Source organism: Parambassis ranga, chromosome 13 (assembly GCF_900634625.1).
Source record: "Parambassis ranga chromosome 13, fParRan2.1, whole genome shotgun sequence".
NCBI classification, from domain to species: Eukaryota; Metazoa; Chordata; class Actinopteri; family Ambassidae; genus Parambassis; species Parambassis ranga.
In genome coordinates this window covers 20,499,708-20,527,126 of record NC_041033.1, presented here as the reverse complement: position 1 = coordinate 20,527,126, position 27,419 = coordinate 20,499,708, and the positions used below count along the sequence as shown (strand labels likewise).

Sequence of the window (27,419 nt, the reverse complement as noted above, 5' to 3'; positions counted from 1 at the left end):
GTATCATGTCTGTCTTTCTTTCTTATTTAAAGTCCCTTTTTTTTATTCTATTATTTAGCAGGAAATACATTTGTTACACGTGAAGCCTATACTTTTGCTGCCCAAACCACTAGAGGGAGCATTTATCTATAGAAACGCAAGGAGCAGGTTTAAAAGAGTGCAACAACTGGATCCTCATTCTCAGTAACTTTATGATGTTTTCTTAGAAGAAATACATAAATAAATAATATCTAATTTGTCTCTTAAGCAAAGTGTTAAGTTGCTGGAAATGTGATGTATCTTAATTTTGCATTATAAGAAAGAGAAAGCACCTAATTGATTGATTAGCTCCATAAATGATTGATGTTGTGAATGTATTTATTGATGAAATGATGACATCAGTTCTTGTGATTATTATGTTGTATGTATTTTTTTTTTGGATGTAATAACCTCGAGGAGTGTAAATACAGACGTGAGTCCAGTGTGACATATCAGCACAGTGACATACGGATGCCCGTGTGGCCACACTAATTATTGTCAGCGGCTGGGAGTGATATGGACTCGCAGAGAAATGCAACGTCCTGCCCTTCTACATCTTGAATAGTGGGAGTCATGAACCGCTGCAAGGTGACGCGTCCTCTGATTTCAACCGAAACTTCACCCTAGACACAGCCGAGATATTTATCATCATCCGAACCTCCGTCAAAACTGCACCAGCTCCCCGCTTCTTATCAAACAACAAGGATCGGGACCATCTTGCGCAGCAGTGGTACAGGGCGAGCGGAGCGGAGCAAGCGCTGCTGGCGGCGGCGGCGGCGGCGGCGGCGGCCACTCCGGGGAATGTCGACTGGCCGTCAGTCCTGACATCGGCCTCTTCTGATCTCAGACAGCAGCCAAATGGGGTAGAGTACAACAACAGCATTTCAAAACACTGTCACTGCCGAAGCATGCTAGCTGCACGCACATTTCAGAGCTGCCTTCTTTAACGTGTGAACCCGCGTAACTTTCTCTGCTTTTTTTTTTTATAGGGAAGTGTTCAGGTCGCTAGCAAGCCAATAACAAAGTTCAAATCCCATTAGCTAGCAGCGGTTCGCTTGCAGATGTGTGTGTGTGTGTGTGTGTGTGTGTGTATGTGCTACGGCAACGTCAGCTTACAAGCGAGTAGCCTAGCGGAGACATGAATTAGCATGCTAAGTTAGCCCGTGGAGCTGGCTGGCGCAGCAAGTCTCCACTCAGGAGCGCAAAGGGGGGGTTCACATCAGGGGCATGTGTCCTTAAATCCTCCTAACAACAATGCTGTGCTTGCTCAACTTTTTTTTTTTATTTATGGTCGTTCGCCGTCATCGCGCTGTCGATGAGAACCTTTTGAGTCCAGATGTGTACATTTGCCAATATTAGCTTGTCAGCTAGCTAATCTGACAGAGTAAAGCAGCATTTGAATGGTTCTGTGCTAAACGGCTAAAGCGCTTTCAGTAGGTGACAGGCTGCGTAACGATACCTGTCACTTCAACACACACACACACACACTCAGCGTGGACATGTGGACACACACAGTCCAAATTACGCCTGTTAAAACTGTTCAGTATTTACTGTTACCTCAGTAGACGTTACTTTAATACATCACAATCATATTTATGTCCTTTTTTTGAAGTATTTCCAGCCTGCACTGCTGCGGTTAGTCTACACAAAGACAAGCAGACATGTATGATCATATGAATATGCTGCTTTCATTAGCTGTCTTTACTGTTATTACAGTTATAGTAATTATAATCGTATTGGTAATTGTGTGGCATCTTGTGAAAAGTGGAAGCACATACTGTTCATTCCTTCTTTTGTCTGTCTGTCTGTCTGTACAGTGTGTGTGTGTGTGTGTGTGTGTGTGTGGTTTCAATCTAGTAAACTCATGACATCCTATGACCCAGCCAGTTCAGCCTGTTGAATACAGTGTGATAATGCAGCACTTAAACACACTCACAGCCTTGTGTGTGTGCGTGTGTGTGTGTGCGTGCACAGGCGCCTCATGCAGTGTGTGTATCTACAATATCCTGGTGAGCTATATATAGCACCTAACAGAGTTTGCAACTTGATCCGAATTGTCTTTCAGGGCTACAGTACTCTGTGTGTGTTTCTTTCCACTGGAAGTGGAATGTCTTGCCCAGCTCAGAGCATCTCTTTATTTTTTATATTGTTTCAGTTCAAAGGACAGTTCACAGCTTACCTGTAGGCCTTGGTTGCAGCACATGCACTGTAAGTAGCACTGACAACAGTAGAAATGACCCTAAAAATGGACGGAGCTGCCTTTAATGTCTGCTTCTCAGCTGTGGTGGTGCACAAAAGCTCAACATTGACATTTTTTTTTTGGGTTCATTTTATCGTCCTTGTGTGATTCCGTGTCCTCTTGAGCTGTGGATCTTTGTTTTGGGGGGTCTCCTGCAAACACTTGTGTTGTTGCCTGCTGTCTGTGTGTGTTTGCAGGATGTGTTGGGCTCTGGTTAGATCCTCTGTATGTGCAGGTAATGTGGATACTGGTGGAAACTTGTGCACAGCTGCAGCATGTCTGAGTTTTATTCATTGTTCCATACTTAGACATTTAGACATGTGAAAAAGGTTTCTGTAATATCACACAGCAGAATATATACATTTATTATTAGACTTCAATAGTAAAGTTCCTCTTTTTGTCTTCGTCCGGTGTTGATTGGAATGAATAGGCATGTGACCGGCGCAGTCCGCTCCGCCGCGAGCAGACACAGATTTAGTGAGCTGCTGACAAAGTGTTTCTTATCTGGTTAGGTGATCTGAGAACTTTGGGGTGAGTTACAGGGAGCACTGCTAAGGTGAGCTATGAAAGAATAATGTGATATTGAGAACGTTTCCACACGACAGAATATACTAAGACTCTTCAGCACAGGACTTTGTAGGCTCAGTGAAATGGGCAAGGCCTCGGTTAATCCCTAAAGAAGAGAAAGCTTCTCTTTTTTTTTTAACTTCCAGCATTCTGGTTGATGTTAAAGACACTGTGCTGTTGTGTTTCTGTGCCTCCTCTGTGCTTATCTTTTGCATGTTTTGCATACAGTCCTGTCAGTGGAAAGTGCAAGCTCACACAGCAGTGCATTCAGGCTCTTTAACTGGAGTTTGTTCGGTCAGGTGAGAACAATACCATTTGAACTCTGCACCACATAACCACAGGGAGACTTGTGACACAGGTTTTGGTTCCTGTCCAGGCAAACTCCCGATGCCGCTTGCTCGAAGTGATGGATGTAATTCGAACCAACTACAGGTTAATTCCTGTGCACTGTTTCATGGGTACAAGGAAACATCGTTTGTTTACATCTTATTCCTGCACCCATGCAATCAAATGTAATGGTTAAATGTTGTTATGTCGTGTGCTTTATGTCTCATATATACATCACTGCCCGGGGCTTAGACGGTGTTTTTGGATTTTGTAAGTGACTGAAAAAGCTCTTCAGTGGCATGTTGATGTGGTCAAATGGAAAAAAACTTGACACAGAATGATGGGTATGACTTCTTAGCTCATCAGAGCTGACCAATCAGAGCTGACCAATCAGAGCAGACTAGGATTTTTTGAGATGATGTGACCTTCCTAGTTTCCTGTTTTCACCAGAAAAACAAACAAACAAACAGCTAGCTGCATATCGTACATAGTTACATTCATCGGAAGAGTGATGATACATTTCTTTTCACACTGTGTGAGTGTTGTACCGTAAATATGACATTTGTTGTCAGTGCGTGGTGACTCGAGGACCCAAACTTTCCAGATACAACTCTAGCACCACTGAGCTCATGTTCCACCTTTATCCTGACTCCTATGCTCGCATCTAATAATAATAATAATAATAATAATAAATAAATAATCCGGCAAAGGCCAACATATGCAAATGCTTGGTTCATTTGAAGGTGATTTCCTATCTTGATCCTAGTAATTACACGTACGCTTGTTTAATCCTTTTGGCTTTCTTTCCTCTATCTGGTATGCTTCTACTGCTGACACCACTTGTTTATGTTTAAAACAGACTGAATATAATGGTGATGGGTTGATTCCTCTATGACAGGGCTAAGCTTATTGCTCTTCATTTGCAAGGCGTGTGGCATTGATAGAGATGATGTCTGAAACGTTATCTTGTCTGGAACACAGACATGTTCAACATGGATGAACTCTCTCTGTCATCACTGGGGGTTTCACGATGAATCAGTTTGAATTTCTGTGTATTCCCTTGAGCTGTTAAACTTTCTCTAACTCAATCCAAAGTGGTCACCGTGCTGTTCAGTAGACAGACAGTTAGCAATCTGTGACAAAACATCCTGAACATGCATGTTTATTAGTACCAGGGTGTTTGTTATAACCCAGATTGACCTGCTTCTGGAGTCCGCTTAAACTAACTATTGAGGAACTGCAGTTTTTGGAACTTTCATTTTGACTCAACAGATTGCTGCTTGGTTTTACCCAGGTAAAGGTCTTAGTTATGCACTCTGTTTCTCTGACCTTCTGTCTCCCACTTAGGTAAATGTTAGAGTAACGTGTTTTTATTTAGTTGAACCAACATTTTGGTTCGTTGTGTAAAATGATGTTGTGTAAATGCTCCCCGTTTGTGTGTGTGTGTGGTTGCAGACAGGGAAAGGTTTGTGTTCGGTTTGACGCTGAATGGCTTCTGTCCATCGGTCGTCTGTTTTCCAGCTGCTTCTGTGCCGCCATGGCTGCCGTCGGCCTGCATTGAGGCTGCAGTTGAGTCTTTTTCTTTGCTCTACTTGGCTTCCTTCCTAGAATGTGTTGGAAAGGATACAACCCTTGACCCCCTGTTCAAAATGAGCCCAATTCTTCCCTTGCTCTGAACTGAGGGAAAACCATGAATTGCAGCTTTTTTAGTTTTACCACTTTTAAACCGTATATTGCATAAAGCAGAGGCAAACATGGGCTTATTGATTCAGTTCATCTCGTACCTTCTCCCTCGTTCGTCTAACTCAGTGCTTCATAATGTTCTGCTTTGGTATAAAAAAACGAAAGCTACAGCTCACTCTGTCCTGGTGCATCAAAAGACAGCAATGCAACATGTAATGCATGATGTAACACATGATGCAATACATAAAAGAGAGAGAAGCAATAATTTAGATGAATACCATGACAGTTTGAAGGAAGTTTTATGAGTATTATACCTTTTGTTTTGTTTTTGTCACATGACACTTGACAAAAGTGAATTACTAATGATCTACTATATGCATTTTCTTTATTTAAGTATATTTAACTCTTTTTTTGATACTTTGGCTGTTTATAAATGCCTTTTTTTGGTCTTTTCCCCTGTTTGCACGCCCCTCTCTCCTCTTACATCCACTACTCTTTAGCCTATATTTGCTGTAGCCCTGTGACATGTTTTGTTGCCATAGAAACTGCCCATAGCCCCCCTAGTATGTAGATATTTTCTGAGGAGGCTGTCACCTTTGTCTTACCCCACAATCCACTGCTACTGCTACTGTTTATCCCCAACAAGAGCGAGAATGCAGGTATGCATACCGCAGATTTATAAACAGGGTCTATGGATTCACTTTCCCAGAATGTAAATGTGTGTATCTCTCATAGGTTAAACAGGATTGGACAAATAGAAATGTTGGTTAAAATGGATGCTTGCCTATTAGGCTTCACATGTTGGGGGAGTTGGGGGGGGATAAGTGATTGAAGGAAAGACAAAATGTCATGGAGAGGAATAGATGTGGCTGTGTGCTGTGAGTGTGGTCAGTAATCCATGAACAGAGTTTTCCTGCTAGCGTATCCCACTTGAGTTCTCTGTCTAAAAATGCCAAACATGCCACGCACATTTTTTTTTTCCTCCTGCAAGACTTTTGAACAGTTTTTTTCTTGCCTGCAGCAAACAAATAGTCTTCTCTCCACTTGAAAGGAATGAATGTATGGCCTCTGTGCAGATAGTATCCACATTAGCTGGATCAACATCGGGTCGTTTCTCTGGTCAGGACTGGGGATTCTCAGAATATAAAGTCGTTTGTTGGATTGTAACAGTGTAAAGGCTGCAGTCTGTGACCAATAGTCGCTCAAAATGTGTGTAATTCACATTATTGGACTCACTTGGTTTTCCTCAAGTGAAAGTTGGCAGGAGTCTTGATGGCTGATTTAACATCTTTTAACCCAGCACAGCTCGGCTGTCATCATCCTTGGAGGTTTCTCTAAAATTGCACGACTTGCATGTCGCTTCGCTTCTATAATCGAATGGTAGCTGACAGAGCCATTTTGTTTTTGCCTCAAAGTTTGCCCCTCAAAATGGATTCAAATCAGTATCAGTTGTGATGTGTTAGCATATCTGTCCATTCCTGACCATGAAGAGTTTATTTTAAGTAGTGGGGGTTTTCTAGCCTGCTGTCATGAGCTTGCATGTGGAACAAAAAGTCATGCAAAAGTCATGTCATGTGTAGTCTTGATGGAGGACCACCTGCTGTCCCCTGCCCTGAACTGAACCATCTTGGTTGCTTAGAGAAATGGCAAGTCCTCTGTTGTGTCTTTGACCTACAGTGATTGTCTGAGGGGTTTGTTAGTGTTGGGCACCACAAATGCAAAGTTAGAAAATAAAGAGTCGCATTATATTATTATATTTGATCAAAGTTGTCACCGGCCCCTTTAGAGTTAATCATCAGTGAAATGGTGGAAACGGTGGTCAGTGGTGTTGATTCTGAGCTTTCTGGAAACCTTTAGCGTGTGTGGACAAAAAAAAGAGTTGCCACAACCCACATTTCTGTTGTGTGTTTGACAAAAACAATGCAGGTGTGTGTGTGAAAGAGAGAGAGAGAGTGTGTGTGTGAGACAGAGAGGTAGAGAAACTGAGCTTTCTTCCTGTCCGATGTGGATCCTTCTTGAAAATGACAATGAACATCAGGGACTGTCATCACTTTAAAAACAGCTGCAGCATACCCAGACAGTTGGAAACAATATTTGTCGGAAAATGCGTGCGTCTAGTCGTTATGGCGAATGGGGACGAGACATTCAGACGAAGCATGGAAATATTTATGAACAAATTGATGATAAGGTTGAGTGGAAACAATTTCTGTGATGGTGAAAACTCTTTTTCAGAAGAAAAATGACGCAAAGTTACCCTGAACATATTTGCTGTCGTGTTTGAAATGAATGTTTTTGTTTATGTAATTGAAACTTTTTCCTTAATTATATTTACTCGTTGTCCTTGAAAGCATTGAAACCAACCACCACAAAAATGTGACGCTTCAAACCTCTTCAAAACATTTGCATAGAGAGGATGCCATGAAAAAAAAATGAATTATTCTGCAACCAGGAAGCCATGATTGACTCACTTGTGACGGCAGTTATGTGACAAAAAAATCTTTGTTTTTTGGAAATCTTGAAAAGAAATTCAACTTTCTGTTTGAGTGCTTTCATTTTCTAGCCTTGTCTGTGCTGCTTCCATTGAGGAGCTGGACTTCGGCCCACACAGACTAGAAGCGATCGTAGTCTTTTGACATTTAGCAGAAAATGTCCTCTTTCATACGTTTTGAGACTGCGTTATTAAATGGATGTTTGTAGAGTATTTCATTAGATTTCTCATTATTGTGAATGCATTTGAAGAATACCTTGGTATACCAGTGAAGGTTTTAACTTGGATTAGTCCTTGACAGAGGATTTATTTTGTTCACAGTCACACGTGTTGTGTTAGCCACGGCCTTGTGCTGCATCTGAGAGCAGAATGGTTGAGTGTATTAAACTCATTCTCCCTCTGGCGCCAAAGTGTAAATGCACTATGTTAACCAGCTGATGTCTTAACTTCTTGTTTGCTGTTTGTACATATGTGCTGTATGTGTTCCTGCATCACACACATTATTCATTCGACTGTGCTTCTGTGTTTACGTGTGCTGATCCGCAGAGTAGTGCTGTGGCGTCTGTGTTCAGGCACAGCTTTGTATTTTGTTCTCTCTGTTGGCCCTGACTTCCCAGGGCTCTCTGAATCTATTAATACCAGCTCTGTGTGACCCACTGGGACTAAATAGGAGCTCAGCCTCTTACCGTAAATTTTCCTATTGCACACTGACCTGTGAATGCTAGACTGGGTTTCACACAAATTTAAAAATTTAAATAGACCATAACATATAGTTCCTTACGAATACAATACACAAGGGCTGAGGCGGCAATTTGCCTTTCGGCAAATTAATTTAAATTATTCATCAAACCTCTTGCCTTAAGTGAGAGCAGCACTGTTTGTGTCCGTTGATGTTGAAGGCATGTAGAGGTTTGTGTGTGTTCCATGAGTGCTTGTCATCATGGTGGTAAATGAAGTGGCTTTATGTAAGGATCATGTGCTGTGGACTCTGAATTATTTCCCTAATTTGTTTGGAACAGTGACTGGACACATCTGGACAGAATCCAAGTTTTAAATTGAATTTGTGACTCAAACAACTTGTGCAAATGTCAAAATGAGCGTTGGGAAATGAAGAACATTTTATTCCCCCGTCACATTTCTGGATTGGATAACTCCCCACCTCGGTATATATACACACACACACACAAGCCCAGCTGACACCTGCTTTAAGCAACATGTTTCAGCGAAGAAAGCCAAAATATGAACACAACAATGCCAGCCCTTATTTGTGTTTGGGATGGTAGAGAGGAAGGGATGCCCTCTTTGTTTGACTTACATTTAACAATGCAAATCTTCATGTCAACATAGAACTGATATAGCTAGAGCTTCATCTAATATTACAAAATCATTAAAAAAACGATCTGAGGAGACCTGAGGCTCAGCATGGTAGCTGTGTCCCGAATGAGCGAATCCTTCAAAGGACCATTTGTAGACTGATTCCATCACCATGGCATGACAAGGCTGTCTCATTTTGAAGGTTTCTGCAAATGCCACCAACAAATGCATCCTTGCAGCCCAACATCTCCCAGGATTTGTTCCTTTTACCCGACCATACAGGGGACTCCACACAACAGAAGCAGAGAATCTCATTTAACAACAACTGGTGCGACCTGTGGTCTATAGAGCACACACCTCTATAGGCCTTGATATTATAGTTGGGACACAGCCAGTGATTTCTGCAGAATTTGGGAATGATTTCGAATGATAAATGCTCTCATAGTCTGTTTGTAGTGGCAATGTGGACTTGCAGAAATTGGTAATTTTGCCACACGGTGTATCCACTAGAGTCACATAGACCCTAGTAGGGCTGGGCAATTAACCGAAAATATATCGAAACCGACATTTGTGCCCAGTAACCAATCACCAAGCAACGCATGGTGATTAATTGTGTGTTTTGTGGCGCAGCGGGATTGTCAGTGGCTTGGGAGCAACAGGTTGCGGGTTCGAAACGTCGGCGTCCCGACACACACACACGCACTCGGCTTTTGGTGCCGGTATAATAACCGATGATCGAGGACAAAGCACCAATTAATCGCGCTTTTGATTTCAGGCAATATCGCCCAGCCCTAGACCCTAGCTAGCTGAGCTTTGCATACTCATTAAAGTGGATTCCATAACACTCATCTTGAAAGGAGTACTGTGAACGAATCTCTGCCGATGTATTTTGGTAAATATTGTGTCATTAGAACCATTGAAAGGAATAACTTGTCAGGAATGCTGTGGCGTGCATGTCTCTGTTACCTGTACATTCCATGACTGACTGATGCAACACAACAACGTTTTGTTGGAGGCATCCCTTAAAACACACACACACACACACACACACGTTGTCTCCACCTTTAAGCTTTTAATGGTTCATTTGCCTGCTGATTTTTTTTTTAAATGTTGCACAAAAGAGCTGCTATGGAACATGCAGGCATGACAAATAAGTCCGTAACATAACATTTAGGATTTAGTTACAATACGTACTATAATCAGGCATTTCCTGCTAACATCATAACCTCAATAATTTAATGCAATAATTGCTGTATTAAACGGCACTGGTTCGGGCTAAGATTGTAGTTTTCAGAGCATTACTAGCTGGAATAGCTGAGTAGAGACGGTTAAATCAAGAGACACTATCCCAGCCTGTCAATATTACTGGGTGTACGTTTTATTTAAAGAGCTGCTCAGACAGGCTTGTTTGTTGACAATCTCAGATGGCTGAGCAGAAGCTTGAATGAAAAGCCAATTAGCTTGTATTATAACTTGGCTTTACAGAGGATGTTGGAATCATTGATTCTGTGCACAAAATACCACTTTTCCCTTAAATGGCTGTAATTATTTGTATTTTTAAAATTTTCTCTAATGAAACATTCAGCTGTGGGAACCGAGTGGTGGCTAAGTATCATCTGAATGGGCAGCAAGGAACAACCAGGAACCTGAAAGGATGACTTTGCTATTCATATTTGACTTTTTTCTCTTGGGAAATGTTTTTCAGCTATACATGTTTATTCTTGTTTTGATGGCTGTTAAACACCATTTGAAATGTTTAATATCTCTACTAGGACAACAAATCTTTTAGGGTAGCGGGGTAAATGCCGATAATTTATAGGAGAGAACCATTGACGAACCTTCCAGGATGGCTCCCACCTATGGTTTCACCAGTCAGTCCCTAAATATGCACAAATATAAGCGTTAATGTCATGTAAACATGTTTTCTGCTGTAAACATTCAAACACAAAGGTCTATAAAGGGATTGACTGTGTTTGATAAGTGACCACTGGAAGAACTGCAGGTTTTGGCATTCCCACATTGACTTGATTTCTCAGTGTTGGACTTTGCTGCTTGGACAGTACACATTTCATCTTACAGGTTTTACCCTTGGTAAAACGGTGGGCTCCATATTGCTCCAATAAAAACCCAGAGCTGCTCTGTTTTCTTTAGTTCATGTGCCAAATTTGATGGGATCTGGGGTTTACTAAGTTATCCAGGCAGCTCTGTGTAGTGTATCTCTGTGCTATATTACTTTTCCTTGGCATGTGCATGTGCAGACCGTCACTACTGATCTTTGCCTCTGCAGTCCTCTCGGTGACGTTAAACAGGCTTTCACCACATGCATCTTCTTTCTTGGTTTTTATGTTCTGCTCTGGAGGACTGTGGAGATGCGTCTGTTAGCAGATACAATTGTGTCTCTTAATTTCTTATTGTAGGCCATCTGACCTTTTTTAAGATGCTAAGCTAATACTTTTATGAAATTATGTTGGCTTTGGGTTTTCATGAGCTCTATTTAAGCAGCAGTCTTTGATAACAAGGCATGCATGGACCTATTTTTGATTGGTGACGGCTAAGGATTCATTTGTCATTTGTCAACCAAAATATTGCTCTAGTCGGGCCCATCATGTGGTCGAATTATGTTTGTATTTTTATCTTCTCTGTCAGTGGTTGAGCCAAGCTTCTCAGCAGTTCAATAAATTATTAAAACTCTTTCCATTTTCTGTGTTTTCACTTTAATTGGTCAGCTGCTCCTCAGTAAGAGTGACGCCAGGCTACTGATTAGTCCGTCTACACACACACCAGGTATGCATACTCATAGGAAGTGCCCCCTATTGACGAAACCACCTGACATATTTCCAAACTGTCAGTATGCTCTTTAGCACACTCGGACTTAATCAACTTTCATGATCTCTGCCCACTTGCAGGAAGTTGAAGCACATTCCATTCCTAGCTGAGGTGTGATGTATTTGTGCGTGTCAGGCATTTCCCTGCCATTGGGAAATTGTTAAGACAGCAGATTGACACCTGTTTTAGAAGGGAACCTTCAGTCTGCGAGGCCAGATGGAAAGATATCGGCTCATCAGCATGACTGCAAATGGTCCAAACTGCCGCAGCAGAATCTGATTGGAAAATATGGAGGGGAAACGGAGGATGTCTCCCTTAAGGGATATTAACTTTGATTTTTACAACCTCAGTTTCATTGTAAATTAATTGCCATGTTGATTTGATTTAATGTGTCACTCAAATGTCGCTGTAATTAGATCCTAATCATTCACTGTTAAATGTCTTGTTATGCTCACATGTTGAGGTTAGGATGTAATGAATGCCGATGACACCAATTAAGGCGGTCCTCCAGGTGTGTCTGATTAGTTGATGCCTTTATTACAAAAAATAATGACAGAGCATGCACTGTTTAGTATAAAGTACAGCACTTTGAATGTACCTCTTGGCTTTTTTACAGTGTTTTACAGCAGTATTTTTTGCCTTTTCACTTGAACTCGAGGATGAACTGTTGGAGGTCAAGGGTCGCTGTGATCTCACCTTCCCATCAATGTGAACATGATTCATTAGTGCAAAACTCCACTTGCACTCAAGAATGAACTGATCAAATGTTGGTTTCGCTGCTGAAGCACACTTTATGTTGGCACCAGAAGCTTGTTGGTTTGCTGATGTTGAGCTTCAGGTCATTGTTGTTGAACTATGTGATGAAGGTCTCTGCCAGTCTCTTAAAAATAGTCTGTAAGTAAAGATGGCATGTTTTTTGTCATTGGAATCATACCATCATAATTCAAGTCCTCACTTCATATTCTGGACTCTGAAAGAATTAAAAATTGCAGCTTCACTGGCTGGTGGAGGCCTACAGCCGGGAGGAGGCATTTCTCGTTAACTGTGTTAATACTATATACTCCTGTATGTAAAACTCTGTAGCACATAACAACACAATTTAGATGTTGAAGCCTCTAAATACGTAGAGAAGATTGAAGCAAGGCGTCTGGACATGTAGCGTTTTCTTGAAGACGTTTCGATGCTCATCCAAGGAGCTTCATCAGTTCTGTAAATAGTGCCGCACAAATAGAATTTAACTTGAATAAGAAACCCTGCTTTAGTTGGGACCTGTGGCTATGTAACAATCCAGTTAAACTTTAGTTAACAATGGTATTCATAGCAGCAAGTTGTCCAGCTATTATTAAACAAGGAACAAAATTATTATGTAATCAAGTGTCATTTTTATGTAGAGCCAAAAAAGAATCTGCTCAAAAACACTCATCCTGTCTAAAAAAAGACACGCTGAAGTCATCGTAATGTTCCCGGTTGTTTAACGAGACGCCATACATGTGGGTAAGAGAGGGGATAATGGCAGTCTGAGGCTAAACTATGTTTACAAAATGTCTAAGATGGAGACATACGTTTTACTTTACTGACCCTACAATTTTTTGTGCCCACCGAGAAGTCATTTTCCAACCCCAAATGAGATGACATGACCTCTTAAAGCTTTGCTCTTGTTAGCCTGATACCATTATGTGGCAGCCTTTTTTATTTCCTCAGCGTCCACTCGAAGGTTAGCGTCTCACCATATGATTAGTCTGCCTTCCCCCCCCTTTTGTGTTGCACAAAGCAAGTGAGTCACACTTTGTCAACAGGAGCCACGTCTGACTGTCCCCGTTTGAGTTAATGAGTGATGAAGTCCTCAGCCAATGAACAAGGCATCTTTCTGTGCTGAGCTGAGCCAGTGTTGGTTAATGACTAATTATTACAGCATTGTGTTTACCATTACCTGTCAAGGTGAGTGAGTGGTACAGATGGTTTCTCGCGACAGCCGACCCTGGCTGCAGTGTGCAGCGGTGGGATTGTGTCATAGGCCAAAAATGGAACCCAGTGGAAATGTTTACACGAGATCTGCATTATGTCAGCTGCATATCTGGGGTTAGATGTGATAACTGTTTTGACCAGCTATTGTTCAGCAGCACTGTGAAGATCTTGTTGAGACTTGCAAATACTGAAGAACTGTTTAGTGTTTTGTACCTAGGCATCTCTTATGGGAAAGGCTCCAACAACAAGAACTTGTATATACAGCTAGTTTGCAGGCTGCATAATTCAGAGAGACACACACTCCAGTGGCAAAGGTTAAAATCAGAAGCTTGAGGTTATGGACACAGGCAGGTGGCGGTGTCAAAAGGGCGTCAGCTTGCAGCCATGGATGTGAACCCAGAATAAAACGTCATGTGAATGTTGAGCTAGAATCCTGCTTAGTTTAAGGTTGTTATTATGACGGGTGAACAGTAGTGTACTCTTTGATCGCACTAAAATGATTTAAAAGCAAATGTCTACAAGTTAATTCTGCCACATGTTTTGTGCTTGTAGTCTAAAAGAGACGCTTCTGTGAGGGAGGGAGGGAGAGTCTGGTTTTGTTGCAGACAGTGCTGTCGAGTGTGTGTGTGTGTGTGTGGTGGAGTTTTTGTGGTTTGCAAAGTGTTTGGTAGGGGGTGGGACCTTTAAACACTGCTGAGCTACAGTACTTCTGAGTTTCAGGTCCCTCCCCCAGCTCAGGCTCAGTTTTGCTCTCTTTCCCTTAAAGGGACAGTTACCTCACAGCGTCTCTGTGGCCTTGCTCTCTTATCAATCTCTCTTGCTCTCTTTTCCGTCATTACTCATGAAGGTGATGTTGACCCTAAGGCTGAGGACACATAGGCTAACAGATAGCAGTGGCTGTAAAGGTTGTTATCAGCCTCCTCTTGATGGTATTACTCTCTGTTTGTCCCCCAGGTCCATGTGTGGTCAGTGAAGCATCCTACAGAGCAGCATGTCAGTGTGTCAACTGAGCATCTAGGTGAGATGAGGTGAGTGACCAAAAGGCCAAACTTGTAAAACTTTTGGAAATTTGTAAACATCTGGTTTTTATTATTTCCATAAAAATGATCGGAACTAGCCCCTTTTGTAGAATTTCGATCTGATAATCATGACGCTTCTTTTCTCCTTTAGTGTCGCCTGTTAGCAATGTGAGCTCCATTGACTAACAGGCACCGCAGTCCTCCGTACCAGACCTCCGCCTTAATCACCAGCCATTCAAATGCACCCAGACAATAAATTAGCCAATCATGGCAAGCAGGTCGCCGGGGACAGCCGATCCCAGATACCCAGTGTAAACCAGCAGGCGCAGCAGCAGCAGCAGCAGCAGCAGCAGCAGCAGCAGGGAACTGCTACCCACCTGGGTTCAAAGGCTGTTGGCACTGGCAGCCATGGAGTCAAAACCAACCAGATTTCTCACAGCAACCCCAGCCTGAAGGCTATCAGCCAATCAGTGGGCAGTGTTGGAGGGATGCTGAAAACCAAATCCAAGCGGGAGCGGAGCGTCTCCATCGAGTCCAGTGAATCAAGAAATGCCATTCCTCCAGTCCTGGAGACAGATGCCAAAGGAGGTAAGGCATATATGCAGAGACGAAACTGAGTCAGTGTACCGACAGTTCACTTCCTTTATCTTCCTATCAGCCAAATCTTTACCCGAAATACCAGATTACGTGCATTCACCTCCTCCACAGCAGGAAGTGAATGTAAGGACCGAGAGGACAGAAGAACTTGTTTTTTCTCTCACTGAAATGCCCTGACCTTTCACTGAAGCATCAGAATTTCCCCCTGGCTTTTGATTGTTTGTGCCATGCCTACACGGCAGTCACGTGTCTCAGATGAAACAACATCTAGGCTTTCTGTAGTGCTCAGAGACAGAGAGAGAGAGAGACGGGTCATGAGGTTGTGAAAACTTAGTAAGCCTAGAGAGGTGGTTGTTGTTGTTGTTGTTGTTGTTGTTAAAGCAGTGATGAGATGAGTGTTTGTGTAAATTTATGTTCATGTGGTCGGGTATAAAGAGTTCGATTTGCATTAGTTTCCTACTGCTGATTTGAGTGTTCATGTGAGGGTTTGGCTGCAGATGATATTAATGTGTTGTGTGAAACTTGTGTGGGCTTCCTGTACATGTGTTGAGCCTTCTCTTTTAACCTTCTGTGCGCTCAGTTTTCACTGCAACGTACAATCCATGAAGTGTTTTATGGAGACAGTACAATCATGGGTCGAAGCAAAAACACCCATGTTACCACACATTACATTGATTTACATGTATTTCCTGAAGGCTTAGTTCTTGCTGTAATAACCACTATATTTGGCAACCCTTAATCCTTAAACCAAATCCTCACTTAAGAGTTAATGATTTACATTAGGAGGACTTTTCACAAAACAGAGCCATGTCCCCACTATGTGACTTTGTAAACAGATGTATGTCCCCACGTGAGTATTGCACACAAACACACACAGAGAAAGGTGGGGTTCCAACACAACAGAGGCTGAAAGAGGCCTCCTGTCTATAAACACACACACACACACCACTCATAATCCTTCTTGTTTTCTGTCTGTGATTATTACGAGTGCTGGAAAAACACAAGTGCATTCCTCTTCTTCTTTTATTTGAAACCATTCTGTCACAAACACACCTTCAATCCTGTAAAGTGCCAGTGAAAAACAGTCACAGTAGCAGCAGACCTGGCTCGATTGCTTGGTTTTCTTAGATAAAGCAGCAGTAAGCACTGGTAGCAAAAACAGGTCAGCTCATTCAGACTGTGACAAGGTAGCAGTCCTCCCTCTGCTGTCTCTTTATCTGTACTGTCATACCAACTTCCTCCCTTACTGTACATTCAGAGGCTTTTAAGTCTGTGGTTACCCAAGTTCATCTGATGTTTTTGTTGTAAGGTAGCTTTCTAACACCCGCCCTAAAAATTCTCACCACACTGCTAACAAAACATTGCTTGTGCAGATGTAGTTAGCATGCATGGTAATTTGTCATAAACAGTACAGTATGCACGGGTGAGAAGAAAAGCACCACTCATTCAGAATCTGGTTGTAAGGACAGAAGTCTAAGCAAAGTAAGGGGGATTCCCAAGGCGTTCCCATGCCAGGAGGGAAATAATCCCTCCAGTGTTGTCTGTCCTGTGGTCTCATCCCAGTTGGACGCATCCCAAATATACTTCCCGCATGTACATGTACTAATATTTAATATTTTTAACATGCAAAAACAGACTTTTTGCATTTAACTGTTTACATACCTGTGCAAGAAGGTGGCAGGTTTGCAGGATTTAAGAAATTGCCAGAACTTGTGTTGTGTGCCACATATGGTTCTGTTAGAAGATGGTACTAAAGTGTCTGTTCTATAATATTCTATTATGAGACAAGCAGGCGAGTTTTTGACGAGTAGTTTAAAGAGTAGAGTGAAAAACACAAACACAAAATTTTCCAAGGCTAGTGATACTTGTGTGGTAGCCATTGTGTGATGTACATGCTGATTCTGAATGCTGAATAATCACACAAATCAACCCTTTTTTAATGTTTTCTATGATTTATATCTTTACAGTATTCAAAATATATTTTTCAGCTTTTCCTACTTTTTAGCCATGATTCACAGTGGCAAGAAGACAGGAGTGAAAAATGCTCAAAAGGGTGATACTATAACAATTGTTGATGTGTGTGTGTTTGTGTTTTATCCTCTAGAGGGTGTTATGCGCAGTAAGCGGCGCTGTGTTCTGGAGAAGAAACAGCCATACAGTGGAGATGAATGGTGCTCTGGACCTGACACAGAGGAAGATGAAGACAAGCCGCATGCTGCAGCCCACCGTGAGTCTGTCTGCCTTTGACACTGGGAGAAACAAATGTTGCACATTCCTCACAATAGTGTCTTTGTGACCATAACTGTGAACGCCACATGAATTCCACCATTAAATCTCCTCTAAATGCAACAGGTTATGTCCATAAATTATCAATAGATGCCTCTGCTCCCCCACAGACACACAGAAAGGAAGATGTCTGCTTGGCCATAACTGTGCCTCGCCACTGATTTGACTTTACATGTGTTTTAGCTCCATCTAGTGGAAGAAAAAGTAGCCAAATTGAAGTCACTAGTTGTAATTCAGGAAGATAAAACCTCTGAACTCCTGATTTTTGATTTTTCTCAGGGGATCGAGGGCTGGCAGGTCCTATCCAGGGACTCCCTGATCGCCTGTCTGCAGGACCAATGTCTGAACCAGTGTTGGGATGCGGAGTGGGACCAGGACTAAAAGCAGAGCCACCACAACCTCCACAGCAGTTGGTATATGTTTTCACTACCAACCTAGCCAACAGGTGAGAGTAATTTGCATGTCTGACATACAAAAGATGTTGTACAAATGTTTCACATCAGGAATAAAGATGATTTGTATTTGATTTTATTTGTATTTCTGACAGTGCTGCAGAGGCAGTGATGAAAGGGCAGACTGATTCCATCCTTCTGTTTCACCAGCAAAACGTTCCACACTCTAAGTTGGAGCAGGTTAGACATACACATTAAAGAAGATGCCACTTGTCTATGTTAAATCTGCGTAACCACAAGAGAGTAAAAGTCTTTTTACACAGTAAAGGCCACAGGTGCAACCTTTGTGGGTAGCTTTATTTGTTTAGCTATTTTCATCTTGAGTAACTCTTAGTTCCTGTTTCTATTAGTCTCTTGTTAAAACTGGTCTGATACTGGTCTAATATTCAGAAAGGGAAGTTGGAAATTAGACAATGTACAAAAAAAACAATCCTCTTTTTTCTTTCCACAGGGTCACTCGTCAGGGAAGCTTCCTCACTTGTCTGAAAAGGTCAACTCCAGCAGCTCTCCACCCACAGGCACCCCTAAATCCCAAAGTGGAACTCCACGGCCAGCCTCGGCAGGAGTTGGAGTTGGTCCGTTACATCCTGCAGGGACGCCATCATCGGCTGGACACTCTGATAATGAGTCCTCCCACAGCAGAACCGGCGGAGCTTCCAGCAATAACAGCATCACACATAGACCAGAGGGAGGGAGTGCAGCCACACCTGCAGGCCCAGACGCAGACATTGCTGATGGGGAGGGTGAAGGGGGTATGCATCCTCCTGTTGCTACTGTCTCTCCCTCTGGAAGTCCCTCCATCCTGTCTGCACATCTACAGAGTGATGCAGTTCAGAGGATTGGTCCCGGGAATACAGATGGTCTTTCCAAAGAGCAGCTGGAGCACAGGGAGCGATCTTTGCAGACGCTGAGGGACATAGAAAGACTGCTTCTGCGCAGTGGAGCAGGTGGAGGTCCTGGAGATCCAGGAGGCCCTAACAACAGTGCTACTAATAACCCACCAAACCTTAATAATAACAACAATGCTGACAGGAGTGGTATTCTGGAGGACACTGACAATGGTACTAATAACTCTGGAAACTGCAGTAGTGCTAACATGTTAGCATCAGCTCTGGGTTCTATGGGAGGGATGAAGAAATATGAAGAGCCTCTCCAGTCCATTATTTCTCAAACACAATCCCTTGGTGGACCTGCCCTCGACAGTCCTCAGATGGACTCTCACCATAACCTACCACAGCACCCCCATCACCAGCTGTCTTCACCTGGGGATGACATGGGTCCCTTACTTGGACCTGAAGGGCTCACCCCAGAGCAAATGGCCTGGAGGAAACTTCAAGAAGAATACTATCAGGAGAAGAGACGACAACAGGAGATGCAACCTCCTTCACATCCCCAGCACTTTAGAATGATGACTGAGATGGGCATGCATGGAGGTCCTATGATGATGAGAGGGCCGCCTCCACCGTACCACAGCAAACCTGGAGACCAGCAGTGGGGCCCTGCCAATATGATGGGAGGTGGAATGGGTGGAAATGGACGAATGATGGACATGCACCAAGAAGGACCCCGTGGCCCAAGGTTCCTAGGCCCAATGCAGAGAGGGCAGCCAGGTGCTGGAGGGTTTCCTGTTAGTCCAGGAGGGGTTTTATCAATGGAGGGTCTAGGGCCCCAAAGGCCCACCCGGCCAGGGATGATGTGGCTTGACGATATGCCAAACAACATCAGCGGAGGAGGTCCTTTTCATGGTTGTTATCCTGGTGGCCCCCATCAACACCTCCAAGGTGACCCAGAGCACATGTTACCACGTGAGGAAATGTTTCGCATAATGGAGAAACGACACATGCAGGGGGTTTCCCGGTTTGAACTTGACAGATTAGCTAAACAGCAGCAACAGGGCAACATGGGCCCAAGAATTATGGATAATCTTGGGGGCCCAGAATTCCCCAGTTTGGGAATGGGGAGGGGTCTTCCCACCAGTCGAGGTGATCCAATGGACTTTCCTGGTTCACGGGAGATTATGGGCTCTCCTGGCGGAGGTCCTCAGATGAGAGACTTAGTAGATTCTCCTCTGGGTGGCAACCTCCCAATGAACATGAACCCACAGATGAATGTTCAGCAGCAACAGCAGATGATGCTGTCCCAGAAGCTCAGAGGTCACCCAGGAGGAGGGTCTTTAGGTGAGATGTTTGGCTCTGGAGAGATTTCACGAATCAGGGCTTCACAGAATGGAAGAGGACCAAATAAAGGAATGCTCCCAGGCCCTGATAGCCCCTTTCCATTTCCTAATCAAGGTCCCTTCTCTGGAGGACAGGTGGACGGACCCTATCTTCAGCAACCTGGCCCAGAGATGTTTGGTCCTGACCAGCAAGGTCCTAATCAAATGGGAGCTACATCACGGCTTAGTCATATGCCGATGGCTGGAGGCCTCAGGGGAGCAGACTTTGTTCCTAGGCATGCCTCTGACATGCCAGTAAATGTTAACCCCCTGACCTCTCCTTCAGTGCCTCCTCCACCTCATCAGCTTAAGTCTCCATCCCTTAACCAAGAGCCATCTCCTCTCCTACCTTCTCCCTCAGCTCCAGGACTGAAGTCACCAGCACAGATGTCTTCTGCGGGGCATCACCCCCCTCTTCCCCCTGCGTCTGGTGCTGGGACTCCTTCTTCTACTTCCATGAAGTCTCCCCAAGTAATGGGGTCTTCCAACCTTGGGTTGCACTCTCCGTCTGCCTCTCCTGGACGACTCAAATCACCAGCCATGGCTGTGGGTTCTCCAGGGTGGGCATCTCCTAAAACAGCTCTTCCTAGTCCAGGCGGTCCTAGTAGTGGGAAGATGGTGGGTAATGGAGGAAGTAGTTCCACTGAAACAGGTACATATCAATCCATCATCATCCATCATTATTAATGCTGTTCCTTGCCAAGACCCTAATAACATTCTGATGTTCTTTGCAGGCCAATCGCTTCCCCCAAGAAGTTCCAACTCTACCCCCATTAGTCAGCCAGGCTCCAGTATGCCATTCACTTCCTCTCCTGACGCCCCACCCTCTCAGAATCCTTTATCTCTCATCATGTCTCAGATGTCCAAGTATGCTATCCCCAGTACTACACCGCTCTACCATGATGCAATCAAAACAATCGCCACTTCCGATGACGAGATGCCACCTGATCGACCTCTTCTATCCGGTGTCAGCATTGGAGGTAAGAAAGAGTTCAGTAACCATGATAATCTTCTGTTTACATAAACTGTAATGCAGTTGCAGTTCAATTAAGTTAGTTAAGGTTTTACATGCCAGCCTTGATGTTTTCCCCTCAGGAAACATGGGAAATCCCCAGGCATCACAGATACTGGTCTCCCAGGGCTCCATTGGTCCCCATAGTGATCCACAAAGCCCCATGGGTATTGTAAGCCAAGGTCAGCAACACCTGTCGCATGAAGCCTCAGGACCTGTGCTCTCCTCCCCAAACCAAATGGGCATGCCTGCCATGAACTCAGCCATGATGGGAGGGGGAGCACCTGATGGAATGGGCCCCTGTAACGTTTCACCGATATCTCAGAACCAGATGTCAGGTTTCCCTCGCATGCAGCCACCATCACATGGGCCCATGCACTCACCGATTGGAGGAATGTCACAGAATTTCCCTCAGCCAAATGAGGATATTCTGCCTCATCAGCAGATACACCTGCTAAACAAAGGTCATCCTCACCAACGCCCCTCTCACCCATCAGACACGTTTGGCTCTCTTCCTATGGGGGATGGGCCAGATCTGAGTGAAGTCATACGTCCCACTCACACAGGGATCCCTGAGTTTGACCTCTCCCGCATCATTCCTTCTGATAAGCCCAGTAGCACACTTCAGTACTTCCCCAAGAGTGAGCCACACCAGAATCCACATCAGGGGCCACCAACTCAGCAACCTACTCCACAGCAGCTCCTCAAACAGCTGTCTTCTTCTGGCCCTCCACACAGCAGTGGCTCTTCATCCAACCCCCACTTAGCAAGCCTACAGAATATGATGGCCGAACAGCAGTTGCCACCTCACCCCTCACATGGGGGAATACGCCAAAGTATGGGCATTCCTCAGGGGGGGTCCAGGGGTATGGTTTCCAGTGGGGGCTTGGGCCCCATGTGCCCCCCTGGACATATGATGGGGAGGACAGGCATGGGGCCCCAGCAGCAGCTCCAGCAACAGCAAGCCATGATGGCCAACAGCCTCCTCCACCATCCTTCCAACCCATACCCTGGCATGATGCCTTCTCAGCAGCACCCGCAACATCTGATGGCACAGCAGAATATTATGATGATGCAGGCTAAGCAGCGGAGCATGGGGATTCCAGGGGAACCATTTGGACCCCAGGGCCCTCTAATGTCCCCTCAAGGTCCCATGATGGGCCCACCTCACCCGCAGTCCGGTATGATGGGCCCACAGTCTCTCAGACAGCGGGGAATGTCTCTGGACAGTCCCATCGGCTATGGCCCCGGAGGAATGGCCAATATGCCATTTTGATCCAACTCCGTAAACTGTAAAAACGTGTTCAATAGATTACCTTCCCATTGTGTCCAAATTTTTTCATTAATGTTATTCTTATAGTCGTTTGAAAAGAAAAACAAAAAAGCAAAAAAAAAAAACAACAAATCACTGCTAATATTCAACTTTTGGACAGATTAAAAATGGAATATTTAAAAGCACTGTAACACTGTTCAATAACTATTTGAAGCCATTTTCTAAAATACTGTAAAATGTGTATAGTTAAAAAAAAAAAAACGTGTGTGTATTTGTTGTGGGAACAGAGTGGCGGTTAGGAGAGGAGTGCCTCAAATTTCTATTTGTTTTAATATCATTGATTTATTTTCTCCAACTACCAAATTGTTGTGCAAAGGAATTCTATATAAATATATATATATATATAATATAATATATACTTGCTGTATATAAGATGCAATTTGTGATTGTTTGCAGTTGTTCTGTATAACTGTGTTTTAATAGGAGTCTAAAAAAAATAGAATAACAACAATCTCATCAACATAGTTTGGTTTTTTGTGTTTGGTTATTGTGTTAATACACAGACAAGGATGCTGTATGATACATGAAATCTTTATTAAATTCAGTTGTACATATGTAACAGTCAAACAGTCGTTGTAACAGGTGTGTACTCTGGTCTACGTTGTGCAGTTGAATGAAAACACGACGTCTTGCCTCATTGGCTCAACTCTTGTCAACGTACTGGGAGGAGTACAGGAGTACAGTGTCTCACAGGCGGGAATGTGTCGAATACACACACTTGGCCAGCATAAAGCAGACTGGCTACGTAATCGAACTGTACAATTTAAACAAAAAACAACAATATACCTAGGAAAACAGGAGTACAATAAAATGCAATAAGTTCCGTGCAGGTATGCACACGCGTTAAAATGCAAAAACCGAATTAGTAGCTATTGCAACATTTAAGCCAGCTACTTCCCCGATAACTTGAATAACTAAGAGTAATATCAAAACTTTCACAAGGCTAATCGGCGATGCCTTTGGCAACATCAGGCCACCACATCTACATATTTAGATTTAAAAATATAAATCAACAAAGTTATTTGATATTTCAGCAGAGCTTACTACAATACAGCTTGCCATGTGGACAGCATGAAGCAGACTGGCAACAGGAGTGGGGTGTCCACTGCCAAGTCTGCAAAGGGTCTGTGAGTGGCGCCAAATCACACTGTCCAAGGGGAAACTATTCAACTTATACATACAGCCAAAAAATAATGCCTCAATGTCAAGTGGAAATATACAAAAATAAGGAAAATTATACCACACACAACAAGTTAAAACTACTGAAATGCGGTCAAACAGAAACAGGAGACTGATAAAGTAACAGCATTTTGCATCATTGAGGATCAGTTGGGGGCTGCGCTGGTGGTTGTCACTCCATCAGAGGTGGATGCTCGGTAGTGACCCTGAGCCCTGATGAAAGGCAGACAAATTCGGCTGCAGCCCAGTCGACAAAGCAGCTGTAAAAGCTCATTGCGAAAGCGCATCCCAACAAAAGCATACAAGAATGGGTTCAGGCAACAGTGTGAGATACCCATACTCTCTGTCACATCGAGGACAGGTTCCAGTAACATAAAAGACTGACAGTTGGTATACCTGATAATCTCCAGGTCAACCATAGAGCTGATTAGTAAGGTGATATTGTATGGCAGCCAGCAGAGGCAGAACACCAGGGTGACCAGTAAGGCCAGTCGAATGGCTCCTTTCTTTGCTTGGCTTTTCTGACTTTTGTACAAAGTTATTCCTAGTGCTGTGTAGCAGTAGCTCATGATGGCCAGTGGTACGAAAAAGCAGAAATTGTGTAAGACCCTATTGGTCAAAACCCAGTTGTGTGCGTCAACACCGTAACGGTAATAGTAACACAAAAGCGCAGTTGAGTCTGCGTGTTCCTTTGCAGCGGAAAGAAACACAGCATTCGGCATCGATAAGCCAAAGCAGATCAGCCAAAGAACCGCACAAGTCAGGTGCACTATTCTGGGACGTCTGCTCTGCATACTGGGGACTGCATGAACGATAGCCAGATACCGATCAAATCCAATGCAAGCAAGAAGAAGACTACCACAAAGAAGGTTCAGATTTTTCAACAGGCCTTTCATCTGGCAGAGAAAATCCCCAAAAATCCACCCAGTAATATTCTCAACCACCGCAAAAGGGATCGTGAAAAGGAGCATGAGGTCCGCCAGGGCCAGATGCAGCAGGTAGATCTCTGTGATGCGCAGCTGGCGCCTGCGTGTTAGGAGGACTGTTATCATCAGGCCGTTCCCTGTCACACCCAGGAGGAAGATCAAGCTGTAGAGCACAGGCTGGAACACGGTGTAGAAGCTCTGCAGGTCCAGGTCCGTCTCGTCACAGAAAAAAGAGCTGTTGGTGTCAGCAGTGTATGTCAGGTTGTCAATGTCTTCATCTGAGATCTTTATAATAGAAAAGAAAATATTATTGTTTAATTTGGAGAACCACTAGATGAACTCAGACTTATGATCATATTGAAATTACATATATATGTCCTTATACAGCCCTCAAAAGACTTATGTAATGATTGCAATACTGATTCCTGTCAGTCAAATTGTTCAGCAGGAAACACTAAACACCAAAGAGTTTTCACTTCCTCCTTTCAGTAACTAGGAGATATATTTCTGAGGCAAATAATGCGAAAGTTCTGCTTTGTCAAATAATATATTATTAGTCATATTTTTCCAAATTAATGATCTAAAATAGAACGAAGAAATATTACGACATAAAGTGTCACGTGATGTGCAGATGGATGGAGTTATGCTGACCATGATATTATTGTGATATAGTGGCAGGCACTCAGTTGATGCCTTCATCCATAAAGAAAATAAAAGAACATTCAAAGTATTTATATTATATATATAAAACAAAAGTGAACACGTCCCAATCAGTGTTTTTTAAAACAGTCCTGATGTTGCCTTGGTCCACCCTCAGGCAAGGCTGCACTGTGGTCTGACTGGGCCCAGACATACATAAGCATGCTGGATGTTAGAGTTAGGGAGGCACTGTCAGTGCACGCTGCACTGACAGGGCTTCAAGGTGAGTTACAGCATCATTACCAGGGAAAGTCACTGCTGCGATACTCTTTTAAGACCCTGGGCACAACATTTATGTCACAAATTACATTCTTGCTTTTTATTTCAACAACCAGGAAAAGATCATGTTTGCACCTCTAGACTCGCCTTCATTGGTGTTTGCATACTAAAAAGTACACAAACATAAACAAAAACAGAAAAATGAACTGTCCATGTGCATTTTTCTGGTTCAGTAACTCAAGACACTTGTGACCTGGCAGCTTTTAAGGAATCTAAAAGTCTTGTTGAGTCCAGTTAAAGGACCAAACCGTCTTTTACTTACTGTGACACAAGTCTCAAGTTCATACTTTACATGAATATCTATATTTATACTGCATGCATCACAATGAATCCAGCAGAATGTGTAGAGTAATTCACTTTACAAAAAAAAAATCATTCTTACCTCAAACACTGTGAAGGTGTTTGTCACGGCCATGTTGATCAATCCTGGACACGTCTGTCTCACAGTGCTGCAGAAGAATGTGCTTGTGCTTCCTGTTATGGGCTCTTTTTTATTTGCTCTGCTGATTTCATGTGTGTGGTGGTGGTGGTGGTGGGGGGGTGTCTGGTTTTTTGACATGCATGGCAAACATTTACTGAACTGGTTAAACCTATCTGGACTGTACATATGCCCAGTATAACAATACTGACATCAGATTCTGTTCATGACACGGTCGGTATGTTACTTTTTGGGATTTTTAGGAGGGGTTGCAACAGAAATTCATCTTTTTAGGCTTAATTTCAAGGAGGTTAAAAGAACAAATTGTTGCCGAATGGAAACAAACATGTGGCAGAGACTGAAAGACTGAGAATGATGTAAATGTAGCCCACCATCTTTGCATCTTGTCACCTTTTGATATGTCCCATCTCTCATTTGAGTAGACAAATAAACGGAGGGCATGCACAGTATCGCTGTGCATGTGGACGCTCACAGATTTGACACAGAGCAGATGGCAGGATGCCTCTCCACACATGCGACCAACGTCACGCTAACTTAAACTCTCTGTGAAACTATAAGGAGCCAAACAAAGGCTTTTAGAAAACATTCTTACTGTGTTTGTCCTACAGTTTATAATTGAAAAGTTCAACATAAAAAAAACACAAATTTGAATATTGTTTTTAAGGGAGAAGTAATACACCAAAGTGGATACAAACAACCTCTTTATAGCCCTAAGACTGAGATAATGAAGAGGGTTAGATATAGAGAAATACTTAATGTCCCTACAGAGGCTCCCCCTGGGGAAATTTAAGGTTTCAGTCATGCAGCAACAAGGGCTGAGGTCTGATCTGCAGAGCAGGGAAACACTCAGAAAAGGCTGCGTAACACACATCAGGACCAGTCAGGACCACCGAAGGATGATCTGAAGAAAAAAACACCGGGAGAAGGACGACCACATCATCATCCTTCAAGGGTCGTTAAGGAGGAAGAGGGCTCATCAGCAAATGTCCAAGAAGGAGTGAACAAAAGTCAGAAAAGAAGCTGCAGAGAGAGAAAAACAAGAGCGAGACAAAAAAAGAAAAGAAAGAATGTGAGGAGAGAGAAACAGGAAGAGAAGGAATGCAAAGAAAGAGAAAAGGAGGCGGCAAAAGAAGAAAAGAAAGAACAGAAGTGCTGTTCCACATATGAGGGGCTGGCCGGCCTGCTGTGGCTCAGCTGCCATGTGTTGGAGTTTTCCCAGTAAATGAGTGGGTCGCCTCCCTGCACATTCGGGTCATGGAGAGCTCTCTCACTGTGGTTCCAGCTTATGGGCTGAAGTTTACAATAAAGTGCACGATGGTGAGGGAGGGGGAACCCCAAACACTATGCAGCTTCAACCTCCATGTCAGCAACAGGCTGGAAGGCTGTCTGTGGATGCTCTCATTCATCCAGGTCATAGTCATGTCCAAGAGTCTGCGGGCAGAACTGAAGAAGCCACTCGACATTTAAAGAAGCTGTATGTATAAATTTGAGAAAAACAAAGATTGTCATAATAAACAATGACCTCTGTGGTAAAAAAAAGGACAAGTTATTAACAA

General features: G+C 43.4%; 2 protein-coding genes across 2 annotated transcripts; one reads left to right on the top strand and one right to left on the bottom strand.

Annotated features, from left to right (window-relative positions):
- Positions 1 to 500: 500 nt before the first annotated feature.
- bcl9l (bcl9 like) lies at positions 501 to 22,406 on the top strand. The gene is made up of 9 exons (XM_028419712.1): positions 501 to 881; positions 14,382 to 14,455; positions 14,598 to 15,034; positions 17,148 to 17,270; positions 17,609 to 17,774; positions 17,877 to 17,961; positions 18,233 to 20,648; positions 20,731 to 20,976; positions 21,092 to 22,406. The coding sequence occupies exons 3-9, from the start codon at positions 14,686 to 14,688 to the stop codon at positions 22,282 to 22,284; spliced, it is 4,578 nt and encodes a 1,525-aa protein (XP_028275513.1). The 5' UTR covers positions 501 to 881; positions 14,382 to 14,455; positions 14,598 to 14,685; the 3' UTR covers positions 22,285 to 22,406.
- A 570-nt stretch (positions 22,407 to 22,976) lies between these two features.
- Positions 22,977 to 25,873, bottom strand: cxcr5 (chemokine (C-X-C motif) receptor 5). Its single transcript, XM_028419981.1, has 2 exons — positions 25,807 to 25,873; positions 22,977 to 24,731 (listed from the first exon to the last, which is right to left on the bottom strand). The coding sequence occupies exons 1-2, from the start codon at positions 25,837 to 25,839 to the stop codon at positions 23,667 to 23,669; spliced, it is 1,098 nt and encodes a 365-aa protein (XP_028275782.1). The 5' UTR covers positions 25,840 to 25,873; the 3' UTR covers positions 22,977 to 23,666.
- Between the last annotated feature and the right edge of the window lie 1,546 nt (positions 25,874 to 27,419).

Bases quoted from the DNA above. Each gene is read 5' to 3' on its own strand.
- cxcr5 (XM_028419981.1), bottom strand. From the start codon at position 25,839: ATGGCCGTGACAAACACCTTCACAGTGTTTGAG. The intron at 24,732-25,806 runs GTAAGAATGATT...TCTATTATAAAG, and splicing joins ACACCTTCACAGTGTTTGAG to ATCTCAGATGAAGACATTGA.
- bcl9l (XM_028419712.1), top strand. From the start codon at position 14,686: ATGCACCCAGACAATAAATTAGCCAATCATGGCAAGCAGGTCGCCGGG. The intron at 17,271-17,608 runs GTGAGTCTGTCT...GATTTTTCTCAG, and splicing joins GCCGCATGCTGCAGCCCACC to GGGATCGAGGGCTGGCAGGT. The intron at 20,977-21,091 runs GTAAGAAAGAGT...TTTTCCCCTCAG, and splicing joins ATCCGGTGTCAGCATTGGAG to GAAACATGGGAAATCCCCAG.